This window comes from Theobroma cacao, chromosome 3 (genome assembly GCF_053813885.1).
Source record: "Theobroma cacao isolate CCN51 chromosome 3, ASM5381388v1, whole genome shotgun sequence".
In the NCBI taxonomy this organism is placed as follows: Eukaryota; Viridiplantae; Streptophyta; class Magnoliopsida; order Malvales; family Malvaceae; genus Theobroma; species Theobroma cacao.
Window position 1 is genome coordinate 3325315 of NC_142641.1, and position 21544 is coordinate 3346858.

The 21544-nt window shown below is 34.0% G+C and overlaps 1 protein-coding gene and 2 pseudogenes across 1 annotated transcript; all 3 read right to left on the reverse strand.

The window, feature by feature from the left end:
- Positions 1-144: 144 nt before the first annotated feature.
- Positions 145-7709, reverse strand: LOC18604191 (diphthamide synthesis DPH2 family protein). The gene is made up of 10 exons (XM_018118037.2): positions 7542-7709; positions 7267-7457; positions 5846-5954; positions 4093-4432; positions 3408-3477; positions 3126-3193; positions 2541-2656; positions 2348-2454; positions 1730-1869; positions 145-910 (listed from the first exon to the last, which is right to left on the reverse strand). Exons 1-10 carry the CDS (start codon positions 7620-7622, stop codon positions 660-662), a joined length of 1473 nt encoding a protein of 490 aa, XP_017973526.2. The 5' UTR covers positions 7623-7709; the 3' UTR covers positions 145-659.
- Positions 7710-9085: 1376 nt separating this feature from the next.
- On the reverse strand, positions 9086-14198 carry LOC108661112 (rust resistance kinase Lr10 pseudogene; annotated as a pseudogene).
- Positions 14199-16507: 2309 nt separating this feature from the next.
- LOC148763472 (uncharacterized) lies at positions 16508-17215 on the reverse strand (annotated as a pseudogene).
- Positions 17216-21544: the final 4329 nt, after the last annotated feature.

A 21544-nucleotide genomic window follows, 5' to 3' on the forward strand; every position in this document is an offset into this window, starting at 1 on the left:
GCCTCTATCTCTTATCTCTTATGAATTGTGAGATCGTTGATATTCTATTTATTAAATTGTGCAACTTACAGTTAAAAATTATTTTTATCTACTCAAGACTAGGAGGTATGGTAAATAGAAAAAAATACTCAAATGTTCACAAAATTTTCAACACTAACCATACACTAACACTTAATTACCTTGACATTCACCAAATCTAAAGGACTTCAAAGTTACAGCAAAACAAGCTCAGATAGATAAGCAAAATTTCAATACGTCAACCACACATTTTTGTTGACATATTTTGTGTTACTATAAGAATAATGAAGTTTTTCTGGAACCAACCAGCCTCAGCATTTTTTTACTATGAAAGAAAACTGTACTTGACCAATACATTTATGAAACAAGAGACCGATCAACTAAGCACCGAGCCATACTCAGACCAAAGGTGCTGGACATCAGTGCAAACACTCAAAAAAGAGCTTGAAATTCTGACCCAATATGCTGCTGTTAGTACAGGGTTGGACTTCTCCTTGCCACTCCTTGAAAGTCAACTCACTAATGAGTTTAATGGCTTCAGGATTTCCATCTGACCAAGCTTGGTCCAAACATCAGTACCTTGAATGCCAATTGGGCTCTCTTCAATCCTGCATGTTTCCTTAACATGTTACTCTTAATCACTAAGTTTCATGCTCAATTTTTTCGTCTTTGTAGCCAGATGCCTTTCCACTTCTTCCAACTAAATACGGCTCAGGCAAGGAACTGTTGGCATGCATTTCAAGACCATGATAAGATCGAGTTACAAAAAATTCTGCTCCAGATTTAGCTACTCTTTTGACAAGAGAACCAGGGTTTGTGTCACGCAATTGCAGAACCTTCTCTGTTGCATTAGCTAAAGCAAGACTTCCTTCATTGTCTTCATCTCCGTTCTCTGCATAACATTCAACCAAAATAAAATACCTTGTTACACACATAATGCGGTTACCAAATAAAAATTGCAATAGAAAACCAAGTTGGGCAAAGAACAATAGTTCAAAAACCCTTTTACATTTGTAAGAACACTCTACCATTGTGAAAACCTCTTTTCGTTTTCTCATTTTATGTTTTTTAAAATAAAGAAAAAAAAACACAAAAGAAACCATGTAGAAAGGCATGGCTCGCTAACTCATCAGAACAGAACCATTTTCACTGAAACAATAAGTCAATTACCACAAAATCTATAACAGAGTTCTACAGGTAGTACTGGTGCACCCATCATTTCATAAGCAAAAAGAAAACAAATAATGGAAGCATTATGGAGATCTAGTTTCAGCATAACTTTCATTGTGAAGCAAAGAAAAAAATACCTCAAAATATTACAAATTTGGCAGGAAATAGTTTTGTACAATGAAGAAATATACGTTCCTTAGAAAACTAACATTCATTTGCATGGAACAACCAGGCTAAACATAAATTTCCCTTGGTACTCTCAGTCTCTGAAGCTGCCAATACAAAATAGTGCAGCAAACACTGTATTACTGCCAACTAGAACACACAATTGCATATGAAAGTTACTATGTACTAATTACAGTGGTAACCATATTGATAGGCTTTTGGCATTGATCATAAAGGAATGAGTACATCAATGTCTTTTTATGATATTCTTAAGAAAAGCAGAAATAGAGTAGCAATTTTTTCCCTTTTTTTTTGGAAACTAGCAGAGTAGCAATTTAAACGCTACCAATATGAATCAAAAGTGAGGGACATGTACCATGGAGTTCAAAATCTTCAACATATCCACCTTTAAGGAAGGAAAACCGTGCTTCTTCTGGTTGTTTCTTTACCTCCAATGGAGAAGAATTAATCAAATCTCGAAATTCCATCACATATGTTCCTGTCCATTGGCTTCCTCTAAAGAATGAAAATTTCAAAGTTAGATATCCAAAACAGAAGTGGAAAAATTCTAGAGATTTTAACTACACATGCTTGTATATGTGACCAGAGCATTTCTCCTACAAAGTTTTCATGCCATGAGTAGTATTTATATATAGAGAGAGAAAGTCAATCAACCATTCTGCTTGGTTTCACAAAGCATACAGTCATTCAATTTTAATATTTCATTAAGAGAGTGGTATTGCATTAGACTGGTGGTAGCAGAAGTATTCCTATGGCCATTCCCAATTACACCGTAAAGCTTAGTTTAGTTGAACTGAATAATAAAAAACATTAAATATATTGATAAATAAACAAGAAGATGCAAATGCAGAAAAGATTAGGGAAAGAGGGGGGGCGATGACCAGTGCGAGATAACAGTCAAGATAGGTCAGGGAAAATTAATTTATTAACTAGATTAACAAAACATTAATGAGGTAAGTCAATGGTGATGCACCTGTTGAAAGCTAGCAACGCTTCAAATGGAGTAATAACTGGTGCCAAGAACTCTTTGCTATCCAAAAGAGCAGTTTGGGCACAGGAGACATAGATGAAAACATCACACTGCAACAATGCAATATTTTTGTTATTAATCAAACTCTCTGACTTCCTAACATAAAGGCAATCTATGAGCATGTCTTAGAGATTACTTCAGGAAAGTTAGCCAGTTTAGCAGGGTTTGGTCTTCCCATGACAAGCGTGTAGGCCTTTTTCCCAGCACCCATGATCAGTTCCTTCATCTGATGAATCATGTGAAGGTAGCCAGCTGCACCAATAGTTGCCAAGTTATACAGTGCATCTTCTAGCACTAGTATGATGCATGCAAAAGCTACAAGCAAACATAAATCTTAGCTGTGACTTAGCAAAATATTACTTTTCACAAAATCTGAAAAACAATGCAAAAAAACATCACATAATTATAGATTTGGAGCAGTAATACACACATCTACAATAAACAAAAGTAAGCATTAAAATTACACACACACATATTACACATGTTGGGTGCTTCTGTGTGTAGGGATATGTGAAGAAACACTCTTCACCTGTAAGCAGACATGAGCAACAGATGTATAAAGCACATAAACATGGTCAAAATGGTTTAGAATGGGTAACCAGCTGAACACATGAAGACAATCTGGGGCCAAGATTCAATTCCCAAATAACAATTTACACAGAAAGGCAAGAGAGTCCTCTGCACAACTTTAAGTTTAGGAGGAACAAGCATGAAAACCTACCTACACCAAGAGTTCCTACTAAAATCCCAACCATGTTAGCATCTTTTGCTCTCTCCACTAGATAATATCTGCAAGAAACATCAGTCACATAGTGCATAACTCAGTAATGCCATACCATATTGATAGGGCATAAGGAAAATGCAGAGAATGTACTAAGTAACTAGTGACGAGCTCTAGATGGAATATAACTGTAGGTGTTGTTGACTCAGAACAACAAAAGCTGAAAGTTGGGAAGAGGTACCAATAGTGAGGCTGAAAAAGCATGAAAAGTTGAAAGCATACCTACGCTTAAGGATCCTTTTCTGTTGGGAAACATCTGTCACTAACTGGTCCTCTGCTGCATCATATCTGACTAAAAACAAACAGTAAACTTTAAAAAAAAATTGCTTTTCATTAAGAAAAAATAGCATATTCTTCTATCACTGTACATTAATCACTAGCTGAAGCCAATCTGCAAAAGCATCACAAGCAAAAATAATTTCGACTTCATGAGATATTGTTTCCTTAAAGAAAAGGTTTGAGAAAGTCCACCAAGAGCATTAGAAGCAAATATATCTGGCAGTGTTAACCATCATGACATACTAGCTCTTGAACAAAACATACAAAAAAGGGAAAAGAAAAAGGGTGCAATGGTGTCATCTGAGTTCAGAAATCATGTAATCGATGTGATATGAAGCATCAATACATGGTGATCAGATAGAAGGAAATCAACATAAGACCACATGTAAAGCAGGGAGACAATCATTCAACTGCATGCAGAGGAACAAATGCAACTGTGAATTACATAAACTTCCCAACTTGCACAAAGCTGTCAATTAAAATTACCACAGGCCTATAGATGCAAACAAGAAGTAAAATGTCCTTGCTCTTTGGTGTATGTACTCATACATCTTCATGATTGAATGCATTATTGATTACTCTATTAAAAGATGGGATTATATGGGGACAAACATGGCAATATATCTACCTATTTCACAGCCATTAAATGTCAGCACAACATTGGCAAAAGCTGAATTATCAGGCCCAATCCATAAAAGCATGTAATCCTCCATTTTCTGTCCCTCTGGTAGATCCCATATCAAGCCTCCTAGGCTATACCTACTACCAGTTTCTGCACCTGAACTGTTACTAGTACAGCTTCCCAAATGCCCTAGGAGTCCGTTGGACCTCCTATGATCTTCTAATGGATTAATAATTGAACACATAACATCAGCAAATTGGAGTTCCACTTTGGCCTTAGGTGTAGCTTCCACCAATGCTTCTTTGATCTGTGATATAGCATGTGCATACTCTAACCCATAAAGAACCTGCTCTATCAAAGATAAGACCATTAGCCCTCACAGAAATGTTTGTATTAGCTGTTTCTGGCTATATTATATCCAAAAATAAAATAGGAATTGCGAGACTTGAGAAAGAAAATCATCAGCATAGAAAGAACATAATGAATCTGTTTTTTTTTTCTTCAAAATCTTTTAAGCAATTCATAAAAATCAACTTTCACCATGATGCCATCTCGCAAACATTTGGCATTTAGTTAATGTTTCCTTCCCATCTTAACAGAATGTTACTTGCATACTGTGAAGAAGACCTTTTCTTCAAATAAGCCAGAGAAAAAAAAACCACAGCAAAGAGAAACATAAACAGAGAAAGAACATAATGGATCCTGTCTTTCAAAATTTTCTGACTAATTCATAAACACTGACATTTAGTTGATGTTGCCCTCCATCTTAACATAATGTTGCCAGCTCATTCTGTAGAAAAACTTTCATGACCTTGAGAAAATGCCCTTAGTTTGAAATAGCATTGTAAAAAATAAAATCGTACATTCAAACTAACTGGAAGAAACAGTCTACATGCCTCTGATTTGCCTTGAAATCCAAACATATCACCAATGCCATAATGACTAGAAAATGCATAAACAGCTACAATGTGATGCTTATGGTTTCTATTGCAGTAAGTCTGGTATTTAGGTCAAATGTGATTGTTCTTTAGGATACTAGGTTTCTAAAATCACTCAAGTTCAAGTCAGGGACTTGTACTTTCAGCTATCTACCTTATGACAATAAAAGCATTTTGCTAATTATGACACCTGGAATTGGCCAGATTTAAGGGCTGAACAATTATCTTCATTTTCTACAACAATAATACGGCCAGTTATAATGATCATACGCAACACTATACTTAGTCAAAACCATCAGCAAGCTCAGTAAAAATAAGGTTCTTTCTTAAAGTTTTCATATATGTCCTGTTTAGCCTTCCCCACCTCTAGTATCCTCCACTAAATCACATCTTCTCACGAAGCCATTTGTAGGTCTCCTCACATGTCCAAACCATCCTAAACATGGTTCAATCATTTGGCCTTCAATGGATGCAACCTCAACTTTTTCCATATGCACTCATCCCAAACCTTATCTTATCTTTTTCTCATTTTATTTCCTTTTTCCAGGAAAAAAAAAAGGTGCAAAGTGAATAGGATAGCCGAAACAAGAGTCCAACAATAAATCTCATATCCTCAGCTGAAACTAGCATTTTATACAATCTTCATATCTACATATGCACTTAGATGAGCTGCATATAATAGTTACAGCAATGAAAAAAAATGATAGTTAACAAAAAATACGAACATACTTCAGGACAAATTGTTATCCATGATATCTATTTATCACAATGGAAAATAGCTTACAAGTGAAAAGGCAGAAATTCAACATTATTTATCATACCACAGTAGGTCTGCAATTGGTCCAAAAGAAACTTGACAACTTCTCAACACAACTGAATACGCTGATGGAAGCTTTTCCAAATACACAGAATGACGGAAGAGTTGAGGTTCTGCAACAAAAATTAGTCTTTGATCGGAAAATATATGAAGTAGAGCACAAAATCTACAGGGAGAAAAAATTGAACCCTGCCCAAAGTCACATTTTCAAACTAAAACATTACAGGAGAAAACCACAATAAATGGAAACCAATAGAAACAAACCAAGAGAAACAAACTAAGTTCAAAACTCTATTGGACAAACCCAAAAGATGTATCATAACTAAAATAACAGCTAATCTTGCAACAATTCCCAACAACATTAACTTATAAACAATCTTCCAACAAAATAAAAAATCTCTGGTCGTAATTTTTAACCATTTCCTTATGACCAGAAACTAAAAGGTCAAGGTAATTTAAGCTCCTCCAATGTTCCTTGTAACATGTATTAAGAAGGAAAGATCTATTCTAGGCTCATAATCCCAGAAGCTTGGAACTCCAAAACCTTCTTCAGAACTAAAAATTTTTGCAAGACTTAGGATTTCAGTGGTCATCAGTCAATTTCAGCTTTCTTTGGAAGTGGTCTAAAGTTTCACTTTACCATGTTATGAAAGATCTTTATTAACAAGGATTCAAATACCTTAAGAATTTTCCCAATTTAAACAATAAAAACTCATTACATTAAAAAGTGTAAGTCAGTCTTAAGTCCAGATAAAGGAAGGTTGTCATTGGGATTGTCAAATCATAGTATGAGTGGACATCAAAATACAAGAATTTATATGCTAGAATTTTGAATTCAAAATCACATCAGACCTTGTAATTTAATAACATAACTGGATGAGACAGGATTTTCAAAGAGAGAGTTGGATTACAAATTATCCAAAAGCTGGAGCTAATAGGACATTGTCCAGTTTTAATACTTAAATTCTGATACACCCTTCACGTGTAAGCCAGATGAATGATGAAAGGGTTTTGCGCACAAACCCAAATGCATAAGAAAGATGCAAGCTAAAGAAGGATCAAAGAGGGTGACACATAAAGCTCAAAGGGCAACACACTGAGTGAAGAATTGACTAAAAGAAGATGAGATTTCCAGAATTCAATATTGATACCACACGCTACAGAGGAAGCTGGGTGAAAAGTTATCCTACAGGCTTGAGTTGAAAAGGAAAGAGTTCGACTTTTATATTTAAGCTCTAATAAGGATAATGAAAAAAACAAAAAAATTCTTATGCATACCAAAACAGAAAAGAGAAGCACTGTTCCAACAAAACTAGTTGAAAGATCAAATCATCAATTAAGACCCAGAATTGATAAAACACATCTAAGCTTACCATAAATACAAAAATACTCAAAACAAGAAAAAAGAGAAAAAGAAGAAGTTACGGGCTGAGGCAGGTATGTCCATAATGAATAACGCAATCAGCATCAATATGGGAAGCTCCAACCTCATCAACACAGCAACTTCCGTACGCTGTGTCTGCCATTACAAATAACCCAACTTTATTCCCTGACCCAAGCTTGTTTCTCAATGAAGTAACCACCTTCGTAGAATGTTTCAACAAGTCATCTGGGAACTGGAAAACCAAAGCCCAACATTTCATTCAACAACTAAAACATAGAAAAAAAAGGTGCAACCAATATATATTATATTCCTTTACCTGCAAAGCAACTCTGGTGAAATTCCTACTTAGAATGAACTCTGCTGTGCGGCTGATTTCGAAGTTCGTTTCCAAGTCCATGGCTGCTGGGTGACTGGCTTTCCCTCTGGGTGCGAGTCGAAGAAGAAATATGCGGAGAAAAAGTGAGAGGGGAAACACTGAGCCTTGGGCTGGGGATTGCGTAGAAGGCCTAGCCCAATTTAGACCTTTTAAATTTTAGTCTGATGATAAAAAAATAAATTGATTTTAAGATTTTTTTGCCCTTTTTGGGTGCATACGAAACAAATTGATTTAAGTTGAGCAAAGAATTTTCATCAACAATTTTAATTATGTATATTTGAAAATTTTATATAGTAAAAGTAATAATATTCTAAAAAACCTATGAATTATTTAATAAAATTTTCATAAATCTATTGTGCTTAATCATGTTATTATATTTCTATTTTGGTTCAAAGAGGCATTTAAAATTAAATTTGATTAATTATTATTAATCAAAACGTAACTTGTCATTTTATGCTTCTTTGAAAAATGACATGTGGTCACATTATCACACCACACCACTATCTAACATGCTACATCAACATTATATTATTTAACATATATAATAGAAGAATAAGATTTATTTAAATTTTCTTAAATAGAGTTAAAAAGACCCATTTCCTTTTTTTCATTTGTCATTTTCCTGGTAATAATCAAATTTTAACTATGATTAAAAAACTTTTTATTATATGTTTCTGATTAAAAAAATTAAGTATTTCCTAAATGCTATCATATTAAATTGATACATTTTAAAATTTCAACAATTTCTCGTCCACACACATATTAAAGGATGTTATTGTTGCTAAAGGTCATGTTTTATATCCTATTATATCTTTTTTCTTTATCAAACTTCTTTTTTTTATTATTATCCAAATAAAGGAAAATTTAAACTCATCTCATTAGAGATAATGTTTTATTCATCAAAATTTTCATGCCATGGCAATCCCTTACATTAAAAATGTTATTCCAATTGTTAAAAATTTAGGTAATAGATATCACTGGGTTCACCATTTTTGTCTGTTTGTTTTCTTGGGTTGGACTTTTTGTATTGATTATTAAAAATTAAACTATTGTAACATATTTTGTCTTTTTTTTCTATTTATTGAAAACATTAAGCTCGAATCCCTCTTTCTCTAATAAAATAAATTAGTAAGTTTATGCTTTACGGAAAAATTCAAGTTTTAATTAATTTAAATTTTTTAAAAAATAAATTAAATTAATTATCATATATATATATATATATATATATATATAAATCTTAAGAATTAAATTGATATATGAGTGATATTTTAAAGAGATCGACTCTCATTCAACATTTTTATATTTACTACTTTCCAATATATGAATATAATTAAAAGTATATCAAAAGTAATGAACATAAAGATAAATAAAAAGGAAATCAAAATCCTACATCAGGGTTAAGGGGGAAACCAAAACCCTACTTCAAGGGGTAAGGGAGTAGAACATATTAGAATTAATGGTTTCCATATTCCACGTCTCAACATTCAGATTTGAGGCACTTCCATGCTTTTGGTGGTAACATCAAGGGTCGACGTCGTGGGCTCCTTGAATGATCCTTCAGATAATAGAAAAGGTTTTGGAGGTACCTCAAGTAGCTCAACCTTACCTTCAAGCATCTCCAAGACCTTACTTATTGAAGGTCGATCGATGGGCCTTATCTGAATACACCAAAAAGCAACTATGAGCATCTTCCTTACAATTCTTTTCACTCTCAGAAGCATCTCCTAACTCTACATCCTCCCCTTTGTCAAATTCATTGTAAATCCATGAAGGGAAATATATTTGACTAGATTGTTCAGTAAATATATTCAAATTCCTTCTCTTTCCCACCATTTCCAATAACAACATTCTAAATGTTGGGATTCAACCGCATACTCGAACATGAAAATAATCAATAATTAAAATAGTAACGCAACAGAAAAAAATAAAATAATATTTAATTAGAGAAACAGTCGAATCTTATAAGATCAATGTTTGTGTTTTTCATGTAATTTTTAAATCAATAATGAACACTCATAAGTTTAAGGGTTGCAGACCTTACTCTGGATATCGTAATCAAGAGCCAATTAAATCCAAATCTTTGCTTCTTCACCTTTAGGATTTGTCAAATCTTTAGCCACCCAAGTATTTGGCCTCTAACAGTAATCCACATAGTGACTGAATAAGACCTTCTCAAAAGTAATATTTTTTTTTACTTGTACTAGCAAGTATTGTTTCTAAAACAAAAGGACCAAAAATTCTTGATGAATCTTATTTTTGTCAGAGAAAGAAAACTATTTTTCTTTTCTTATTTTATGAAACAATTGAGAAGTGGTTTGGAGGCTTCTTATTCTATTTTGCTAATATAACATATTTATATAGCCAAACTAATTTGTAACTCTAAATATAATAGTTGTATTTTAATTTAATTAAGTGTCTGAAAACTTAATTAATTTCTCACTTTATTTCAGTCTCTTTCAATTAAGTTTAACTTAATTAATTATCCTTATTTAGTTTTAATCATGTCACTTAATGTATGTGACCCATTAGGTTTCTAACATGTTGGCAATAAATATAAATCATAATCAAATATCAATTTGATAATTAATTTATATTTATAGATCATGAGCAGCATCTAGCAATACATCATGACCACCCAAATGTTAAAGAGTCAATTAAAGAATTTGACAAAACCCTTTTGTGAGACCTTGTCAAGCTCGATTAAAAAATGAGTTTTTTTGCCCCATTTGGTTAATATTGATCAATGTTAGTGTTATTTGAGGTTGAAAAGTAGAAATAATTTGATTCTGGTACATTTCGAAGTATAGGGGTAAAATCGTAATTTTTTTATCCCGAGGGCAAATCGATAAATTTTTTTTCCCAGCACTTGTCAAGGCCAAGGGATTTTATTCATCCTGTAAATGGATAAACATGAGAAATGTGTGGTGGAGAGAGATTGCTTAATGGCTAAGTATGACACATGGACCAATAGAATGGTGACATGTGTCAAAATCTCATCCATTCATTATTTTCTTTATAAAAGGCATAAAAATCAGCCCATTTCTCCCATAGTGCTCAGCCAAACCAGAAGAGAAGAGAAACCAATGAAGAACAAGCCCTAGGTGGGAAAAATCAAAGAGAAAGTGTTGGAATTCAAGGAAACAAGTTAGGTAAGTTCAAATTTCTTTAATTCTCCTTGATACCTAGCTTACCCATGCTTTTGTTCTTGATTTCCATGGTTGAATATTGAGTTATCATGATGAATTCAATTCTGAAAAATGGGTATGGAAGAGGAATTGTTGTTGGAATAATTTGATTTTAGACTATGTTAGTGTTTAGGGATAGTTAAGCATGGTTATGAACAAAAACACAAAAGAAATATTCAATTTCTCTAGGGTTCCTTGTTGGTCGAACCATGAGGGCTGAATATCAATGGGGGATTATTTTTATTTCAAGGAAAATGGCTTGGAAATATGATGAATTAAGGTGAAACGGTTATGCAGAAAAATTTCGATACTAGTGCACCAAATGACCGAATTTTTCTATAAGGAACTGTGAGGGTTCTAATGCTGAATTTGGCTTTATTTAAATGGTATGTGGTAAATTAAGGTATTAGAGAAGAAATGGATTAATTTGGAGTGAAATTGGATGCATTGGCCAATTTATCGGATGAAAAATCGACTTAGGCCACTACCGGGTCTAGATGGCTACCCGTGCATTTTTCATTTCATATCATATATATATCGAGCCTGAAATAGCTTATGATTGTTAGACACAATTTAATTGGAATATGTGTCATGGATTATGGCTAAGTGGTGAGCCATTCCATACGGGTAAACGACTGTACCCGCGGATTGAAAATAGGAGTATTTCTACTCCTAATACCGGTGAGTGGACTTGCATTTCAAACTTGTTTTGGGGAATATGAAAGATTCTATCCAACTTGTCTTAGAAAATGTACCTTGGGAACAAGCTTTTAGTAAAATGATTTTATATTGTGAAAATGTGCTATACAATGGTTTATGTGTTATCAAAATATGATAAAATGCATGATATGCATTGGATGCTTATTTGCATGTTGATTCAGACCCAGCTATGTGCGAGTAGGAGTGCACATAAGCCGTTGCTGACCCGACTATGTGCGAGTAGGAGTGCACATAAGCCGTTGCTGACCCGACTATGTGCGAGTGGGAGTGCACATAAGCCGTTGCTGACCCGGCTATGTGCGAGTCAGAGTGCACATAAGCCTTTACTGACCCGGCTATGTGCGAGTCGGAGTGCACATAAGCCGTTGCTCACCCGGCTATGTGCGAGTGGGAGTGCACATAAGTCGTTGCTGACCCGGCTATGTGCGAGTCGGAGTGCACATAAGCCGTTGCTGACTTGGCTATGTGCGAGTAGGAGTGCACATAAATCGTTGCTGACCCGACTATGTGCGAGTAGGAGTGCATATAAGCCGTTGCTGACCCGGCTATGTGTGAGTGGGAGTGCATAAGCCGTTGCTGACCCGGCTATATGCGCATAAGCCGTTGCATATGAGATGATGATGATGGGATGGTGTGCATGATGATGATGATGGGATGGTGTGCATGTTGATGATGGGTATATGGTTGTAAATGCAAATATGTAAGCATTTGTTTTGTTGGAATTTGGAAGTTTACATGTGTTACATGTTGCTATTGTTATTTTAGCAGGATGACTTGTTTTAAGGGAAAAATGAGACTTTTTCTTTGATGTTCTGGTTCTCGCTATAGCGAAAATGAAGTTCGCTACAGTGAGAAACTTTCTGTCCATTTTGCTAACTTGTGGGTTTTTGCCATATATCCCATTTCTTTGGTACCATAGTTGAGCATGGATTTTTGTAAAGTGATTTACTCATGTGGGGTTTACATGAGGGGTTTAAAGGAGTTAAAACAATTGCATGGTTTTGAGAAAATGAATGCATCATGATTTCCATCTTATTCACTCACTGAGTATTGTACTCACGTTTTATTAAAAAAAAATTCATGTTTTCAGATTAGGTGACTGTTGGACCCTAGATCGAGGAGTCTCCGTAGTACATCTCATGGGTATGTATCTGACATTCGATAGTAATCCTTTTTATTGTAAATGTCTCCGCTGGAAGTCATGGGTCCTTTTGTAGTGTGAATACAATCTAACAATGTGAATATGTGTATGCAATGTAAATTTCTAAATAAATGACTGGTATAGTGCATGTATATTATTATCGATAATGCCATTGCGTTTTGGCTATGTTCACACCCGGGAAAAGGTGTGTGTGTGTATGCATGATATGATAAATTTGTTAAGCAAAGGTAAATGGATAGGCTTGCTTGGGCTTAGTGAGCTATGCTCATTGAGCTCATGCGCCGGTCATGGCCCGGGAAATTGGGTCGTGACACCTTTAGTGATAAGCCTCTCAGTACAATATGGTCATTTCATTAAATATCCCAGATATGTCATTAAGCATGGCTCGGTGGCTACTTATGACATTCCATATTTGTTCTCATTATTCATAACTAACCTTATGAATTTAAAAAACTAACTTTCCTCAAATTCATCATGCTTTGGCCAAAGATTTTATGCAAGTTAATCAAGAATTGAGAACAAGTGAGATACATCTCCTCATATCACTTGGGATGATGAATCCTCTCTTGACCACTCATTCGCCTTCGCATGCTTCATGGTATATTCAAAAGCACCATGTTTAAGCATCTGGTTGCTTCCAAACTCGTAGGGGTGAAATCAAAAGATGTCATTCCCTATACAAGATGACCTGGTGTCTCAAGTCCAAAGACTAGTTTCACGACTATCACATGAGAACATTTTTCATAGACACTTGAGTGAAATACCAAATGGAGTTCTCATAGTGGGTCATGTTTAGTGAACTTATTCTTTAACAAGCATATACACGTTATCCCTAAGTATCCCATATATTTCAATCTATGAGATCAATTGCTTACTTCCCAAGTAAGAAGGCTTAACATGTACCAGTCTTTGAGCATTGTCAATGCTCTATCTTGACAATACAATGACTAAGAACAATTTTAGGAACATGGCTTTGATGCATAGTGATCTCATAATTGTAACAACTTTAGAATTCTCTTGCAAGGCCTTTATGTTCCATGGGCTTCATCCAATTAGTACTTAATAACTCCTTATTATTGCACTAACATGAAGGAAAACCTCTATCACATTTAATTATGTGATTAAATATGCATTAAATAACAATATATATTTCTTTATCAATCCAATTGGCTTAAGGGCATATACCAACACCAAAACTATAAACATCAGCCTTATGTGAGATACTCCCAACGTTCTTGTAAAACAATTCTGGAACAATATATCCGAGAGTACCTCATGCTACAGTGAGAGACACAATACTATGATCTTTTGCATACAATTTTGCTAGGCCAAAATATGAAATTTTTGGAGTGAAGGTCTCATATAGAAGAATGTTATGTGGTTTGATGTCAAAATGTAAAATTTGCATTTGACATCTTTGATGCAAGTATTCTATTCCTCGAGCCACACCAATTGCAATCTCAAATATTTTTTCCCAACATAAAGTGGTATCTTTTTCTCCTGAAAATATGATCTTATCCAAAGAACCATTTGGCATAAAATCATAAACAAGCGCTTGTTTTGGTCCTTTTACACAAAAACCAATAAATTGTACCACATTAACATGATGAATCCTTCCAATGGTAGCAACTTCATTGATGAAATCTTGCCTATGTGATTTCGACATTTCTAACAATTTTATTGCAACAAGACGCCTGCTTCAAAGCGTTCCTTTGAAAACTAAACCATAACCACCTTGCCCAAATTTATCTTTAAAACATTTTGTCATTTTCTTTATTTCTGAATAAAAATACCTGATAGGCATTAAATTATTTTGCATTTGAAGAAATTCTTCAATTGTATCATCCATAGATAAATGTCTCCTTCAAAACTTAATTAGCACAGCTGCAAACAAGCATGCAACCCCCAGTAGAGTTCTAATAGCAATAAGTACTCCTGTACAAGAGAAATATTAATAGGGAGACATCAGCATAAACACACAAGACGAGGAACTATTTATTGTTTTAATAGGGAACGGAAGTAGCACTGCTTTATTAGAATTGAATTAATCAATAAGTGGAGTATCATTTTTATCTTCTTGATTATCAAAAATAGTAGAATATTTATTTTTCAACAATTAGAACACAATTTTTTTGCATAGCTAAATAGGATAGAAAAAGCTTTGATGATGTACAAGGCATATTGACTAACTATCTATTTTTACTAATTAGAAATATATAACGTTATGAGTTAATTAGTTGTCTCCGAGGGGATAATGTAGAGATTCAAACTTAACACTTCATCTTGGGAGTCTTGAATCCAATTTTTAAAACAAGTTGATGAGATTTACCAGATGTGATAAGTCAAAATAGCTAAATACTAGAAACTTCACCATTCAATTTAAATTGGTTTTTTACTTAACTCAAACTTTTTAATATGACACATAATTGTGTAATGGACACAAAAAAGAAAAAAAGAAAAAAGGAAAAGAGAAAAGAATATGTCATGATTCATGATCTCTTTGATTATTTTCACATTTTTTAAAATAATACTTATTTTACCTAATGAAAACTATTTTTATTTATCTCTATATATCCATGAGAGGTGTGAGGGATATTAATATCTTACAACTTTGGGTTGTCATGCACATAACCATTAAAGCTTAATTAAGTCGCGGTTAAAAGCGATTCTCACTTGTGGTTATAAATAAAGCAATTTGGATTCTTATTAAAAAGGAGTAAAGATTAGTTTAAAGTAAGGAATAAGGAATAAACAAAAGCAACCAACAAATTAGAGATGAAATGAAAAACATACTATCGTAATAATATCCAAAGGAATCTCGTGGTAGAATGCTGTGGGTAAAAACCATTTGCCAAGTGTAAAGATACTCTAAAAGGATAAACCTCAACCGCCAATATCTGTGTCAAGGATGAAAAATTAGGTGAGAAATACATTGAAAACATTCACTTCAAAGATTACAAATATTTTTTTAAAAAAATCTCATTTTAAGGATCTAATATTTACCAAATATTCAAGTTTAAGAGCAAAATATTTATTTACTTTTTTAAATTAATCTATTTTATTCATTTTTTAAAAGTAATAAATAGTTAATAATTGCTATTGATGAAATTAGTTGTTGTCTCGTGAGAATAATCTTAAACAAATATAGAAATATGGATTTGTATAGTTAGTTCTATGTAGAGCCGTAGATAGTTAAGCAAAGTTCAATCTGAAAATTTATTGATTAACTCGTAGTATTTTGGTTTTTCAAAAGCTGAATCTAACCAAATAAAATGTTTTTTAAAACCAAATAAATATATTTATTTTATAAAAACTAGAAAGTAATATAAAATATACTAAAAAATAATCATTCTTTTTTATTTGGATAATTTCAATTTTTTCAGGTTCAACCAATAGATAAAAATGGAACCAAATGGAATACATATATTTATAGTAAGCAAGTCGAAACCAAATTGGATGTAATAAAAAACCGAATCCAACTCAAAGGTTGGAATCATTTTTCCATTATCTCAAAATGTTTGCTTAGTTCTAATTCTATATATAGGCAGTAATCACAAACTCTTTTCATTATTTCTTTTAAATAGATAAAATTTAAGAAAAACTACATTTTGATTATTTTTTAAAAAAAGGTTGAATTGTGAAATAAAATATTTGATAAATTAATTATATTGGCATTTAACCATTTTTTTCTACGTTGAGAAAAGAGAATATTTCATGCTACTTATAAAAGTATCCCATATATACCTATAGTAGTATTAAACAGATATTTTGATGTTTTAATCTAAATTATCAAATACTAGTATTTTTTTGTACTATTTAACTTAAAGGAATTAATGTCCTTAAAAACAAATTAGGGATGCTCGAAATTCATACATATCTCCAAGTGTAATTTTGTAGCATGATGTAGGAGGAGGAGCATAAGCAACCCCACCAGCACAAGGTGTGTAATACCACGGTACGTCATAACCCATTAAAAACCCCCGATGGATATCAATAATAGAGAGATTGGTGACATTAGGAGACCAAAACCAAAATGGTCGTGGAGCCTGAACTTGAATGGTGTAGGATTCTTGGAAACTAGTAGCATTTAGTGTGTATCCACTAAATAAAGCATAAACGTAAGGGTGCGAAGAGAAGGAGGCATTGGTGCAAAGAAAGGCATCGACGTAAAGCGAAGAGTTGATGGGCACTTCGTAACTTATAAAATAGATACAATCATGTCCTTATATAAGGGATCTGGGGAGAATGGAGCATTAATCACTCTTCAAACTCCCATCCACCAATCGAATTGTTGTACGCTCATTATTATAAAAGATGTCTTGAACATAAAAACTTCCATTACCATAATCACGATCGTGCAAAATGGTGCGATTATTTTCACAAACTAGTTCAATGTCGCCACACTCGAGAGGGTCGCTTTTTAATCTGAAAGGGCTGTTGATGTTGGTTAAAGCTTCGCAGGAAGAGGGCTCGCAAGCATCAAGAAAGTGAGACAAATTAGCAAGGGCAAGGAGGCCTAATATTGCAAGGTTTGCCCTAATTAACATATTACAGAGAAATAGTGAGATAAGAAGATTAATGTTGTTAGTAGCAAAGAATGAAGAATAGTTTTCCAACTGTGGAGGGAGTCAATCTTATGTTTTTCAAGTTGAAGAAATGGGCAAACTTCTGATAGCATGTTGCTAACTTGTTAGGTTTTTTATATATCCATCATATTCTTCCCCACCTCTTTTTATTTTTGCTTCTCTGTGCTTGCATTTATAAAGAAAAACTCGTATTTCTTTTTGTCTTATAAAAAATTATGATCTGAGATCAAAAGCCAAGATGAATTGCACCCAAAACAATCGGCAATGTCTACTGGTTGACTCACTAGCGCACTCACTGTGCCACTACTTTATTTAACAAGTGAAAACTTTTTTTAATTAATAGTTTAGGGTTTAGGGTTTAGGTGCAAATGAACTATAACAGATAGAAGGTATGCACTGGCCAAATATGGCCCTTCTAGCCTTAACGGTGGCTTTGGCCTTTTATCTATCAATATAATTCATAAGACTTAAGGATTCATCTTCATTGCTCAACCTTTTGTATCAAAGAACAGAATTCTTTCTGTTGCATAGGATCCATTAACAATGGCAAGTGTAGAGCATACTCGAAGGATCTGATCTTATGACTGTACTGTAAATATCTTGTTATAGTATCCCCTAAGAAAGAAAAAGAGAGAATTTAGAAAGACATGTTTAAGATAAGAAGAGTTTTTATTTTTGGAACCGATCTTGGATTTTACATTGAATCCCTTCATATTTATAGACAAAAAGACATATATAAGACAAACTAGTTGGATAAGTATGACAAACTTATCAAAGACTTAGACTTTTACAATATCTAGACTTGGACTTTTGCAATACATAGGCTTGGACTTTTTTTACAAAATCTTGACTTTTATAGAGAAGTCTTTTTTATTAGTCATAGTCAGTTTTTGGGTCTGAGGTGAGGTTGAGTTCAATTATTTTCTGCTGCTTTCTCGCTCTGTAGATATAATTGTGCAGAGAGAAGTCTTTTGGGTCTTCTTTACAATATCCTCCATATGTGTCGCATGATGATTTAGAGGATGTAACCTTATCTTTTGATTGTGTCTTGGGAGAATGTGTGTTTTTGCCTTCTGGTGTCTCCATGGAGAGTTGTGTAATTTTGTCTTTATCAATTTCTCTATAATCCCATGGATCTTGGGACTACTCATGAGGGTTTGGGATCCTTTCATCGTATTCTTTTAATGCTTCCTTTATCTTTTCATGGTAGGATCCTAGTATCTCTAGAGAATAATCCCACGATATTTCTATCTCTACTGAGGGTTAGATATGATCTGGGATGATCTTGTTGTGCTGACATATTCTTCTTTAGAACTCTCGGTATTGTTTATCCAATTCTCTGATGTTGCAAGGAAATGATTTGTAAGTCCAAGCAGAGGGAATAGTACCGAGTTGGGTGGCTTTCCCATGAGTGAGAAAATATTGTGGCTTATAAAGGATAAAGATGGTTATTTGGTTTTTCTTTCCTACTTCTGAGATGACCAATTCTTTCCAATGGGAGAGAGGATAGAACCATGTGAACATATCTACAAAGTTTTTCTGCCATGGCTCAACCTCTTGGTTAATTGCCTTTTCAATTAGTTCTAGGAAATCTATAATGTGGAGTTGTATGCCAATGTGGTACCTATGGGTTAAGTACCAAAACATCCATTTTAATTCATCTGAAAATTCCATGAAATCATTGTAAAAGGGATGGATAAAAGGGTATTTGGAATGAAGTCCGGATGGTTTTACGATAAGTCCACCATATTTTCTTAAAACTTCAATTTGGTAATCAAAAATCATTTTGTCAGTCTTTTGATGGAATGTTCCTTCTTGGACCAATCTAAGGACTTCAAGTGGATAATCAGGGTGAAGGTTTGGAGCAATTGGGATGGAGGAGGAAGAGGTTCCTTCAATGTATGTTTCTAGTTTAGGTGTGAAAGTGGGTTGTTTTGATTTTGGTTGGGTTGAAGGTCTTGGGTTAAACATCAAGATTTTTCTGTTCTTGAAAATTCTTGGATAAGAAGTCTGCAAGATGGTTCTTCTTCCCTTGGATGTGTTTGGTGTCAAAGGAGTATGTTAAAAACCATTTTGCCCACCTTAACAGCTGAGGATGAAGAACTGTCTTTTGCTTGAACTTGAGCATTTGGGGAAATGATGACATATCCATTTCAACCAAAAAATGATGACCAATGAGGTGGAATTCAAATTTTGTGATGGCCTTTTTGATTGCAAGGATTTCCTTGAAAGTGGAATGATAATGTAATTTTGAATCTGAAAACTTTCCACTCTTATATGTACAAAGATTTCTCTTACCATGCTTTTCTTCAAGAAGAACTACTCCCCAATATTTATCACTGGCATCAGTTTGTAAAATCCTTTATCTATTAGAAGGTATTTGCAATGGTTGCAAATTTTACATATTTTGCTTAAGATTTGTATTGCTCTTGTTTGGGTCGGTCCCCATTCTGGAGGATCTTTTTTAAGCATCTTCCTCAAAAGATTTGTCCATCTTGAAGGTTTAGGGATGAAATCTCTAAGATAGTTTACTATTCTAAGAAACTGTTGAACCTGCTTTTTTGTGAGACTTTGATATGGGAATTTTAATAATTCCTGTGAGATATGAGGGTTCGGTCTATATTTTCCTTGGGGAATATGCATACCAAGAAAGTCTATCTCTGGCTTGAATATCTGCATTTTTTGTTCTAAAAGCATGACACCATATTGGAAGATGAGTTCCGAGAATCTTTGGAGAAGCTGAATATGATTTTGTTTTGTTGGACTGAACAGAAGAATGTCATCAATATAAATGAAAGCTGAGTCAAGGATGGGTTCAAAGATTTTTATCATGGCCTTTTGGAACAGTGATGGTGCAGTTTTGAGCCCAAATGGTACAACAGTTCATTGGTAGTGATGGTTTGGTAAGTAAAATCTTGTCTTGGGCCTATCTTCAAGATAGATTCCTAATTGCCAAAATCCTACATTCAAGTCAAACTTTGAGAAAAATCTTGCTTGGGAAAGGCTGAAGAATATTTAATTTCTATTGGGCAAAGGAAACTTGTCATCAAGTAGAAAATAATTGAGTGGTTGATAATTGATAACCAGTCTTAGTTTGCCTCTTGTTTGCTTTGCTCTTTTGTTGACATAAAAAGCTTGGCATGGCCGTTAAGAATTTGATGGTTCAATTAACCCTTGATGTAGCAATTCCTTGCATTCTTGTTCTGCTAAATTTTGATGTTCTGGATTCATACCTGAATGGCTTACCTTGGTAGGATTGATATCTTCATTAAGCTTGAATGGAAGCTTAACAGAGAATTCAGGATTCTTTTAGAGTGGGTTTTCACACTTATGGAGAAATTCTGAGTGTGAATTAGCACATGTCATTTGCCTGAGAGTCTCAACTATCAGTTGGATCTAGTCATTTGGTTGCTGGAAGGAATAAATCCTGGGATTTAGGATAAAAAGTTTGAAGGAATACTTGTATCTAATCCCATTTGGAAGTATTCTCAAGTGCTGATACTGATGATAGATATCAAATCCAATAACTATGTCTTTTCCTGACAGTTCAGATCCTAGTACTTGGGTTGTGATAGAACACTGAGGGAAAAATTGGATAGTGATGGGTTTGCTGATCAGATGAGTTGTGAAGGTTTGGTCTGAGGCTGTTTTGAAATGTCTATCAAAAGGTATCCAGAGCTCTTCAGGTAATATTTTTGGATTCATCATTGTTTCTGCAGCTCCAGTATCAAAGAAGGCTATTACTGGGATAGGTTGGCTGTACTTGGTTGATATATAGAGGTTGGTATGGAGGGTATTGGGGTATTAGAAAGGGTTTGAAATTTTAGGAAAATGGTACTGGGCTGTGGTTGGATCATTAAAAAGTTTTCAGTGTCTAAATCGAGATATTCTTCAGTGTTTGAGTCAAAATTGACTGTTTGGAAGGCAAACAAGGTTTTGTCTAAAGGTTCTTCTTCCATGGAAAAGATTAATTCAAGATCTTCTTCATTCAGATTGATTCCAGTTTCCTGTTGAATAGCCTCGATCATCTTTGCATTCTTCTTTTTGTTAGTAGGACATTGTTTTGCAAAATGTCCTTGTTGATTGCATATGAAGCACTTTGTTGGTTTCGACTTTTTTCCTAGACATCTTTTCTTGAGATATCTCCATTTAAACCTATTTCTTGGTTGTGCCCTTTTTATTTTGAATTTTCTAAAATGCCTCTTTTTTTTTGTCTTGTAGTTGCATTCTCGGGACTTTGGACATTTTATTTACCATTCTTTTCTTTCATAGGCTTTGTCCAATTCTTTG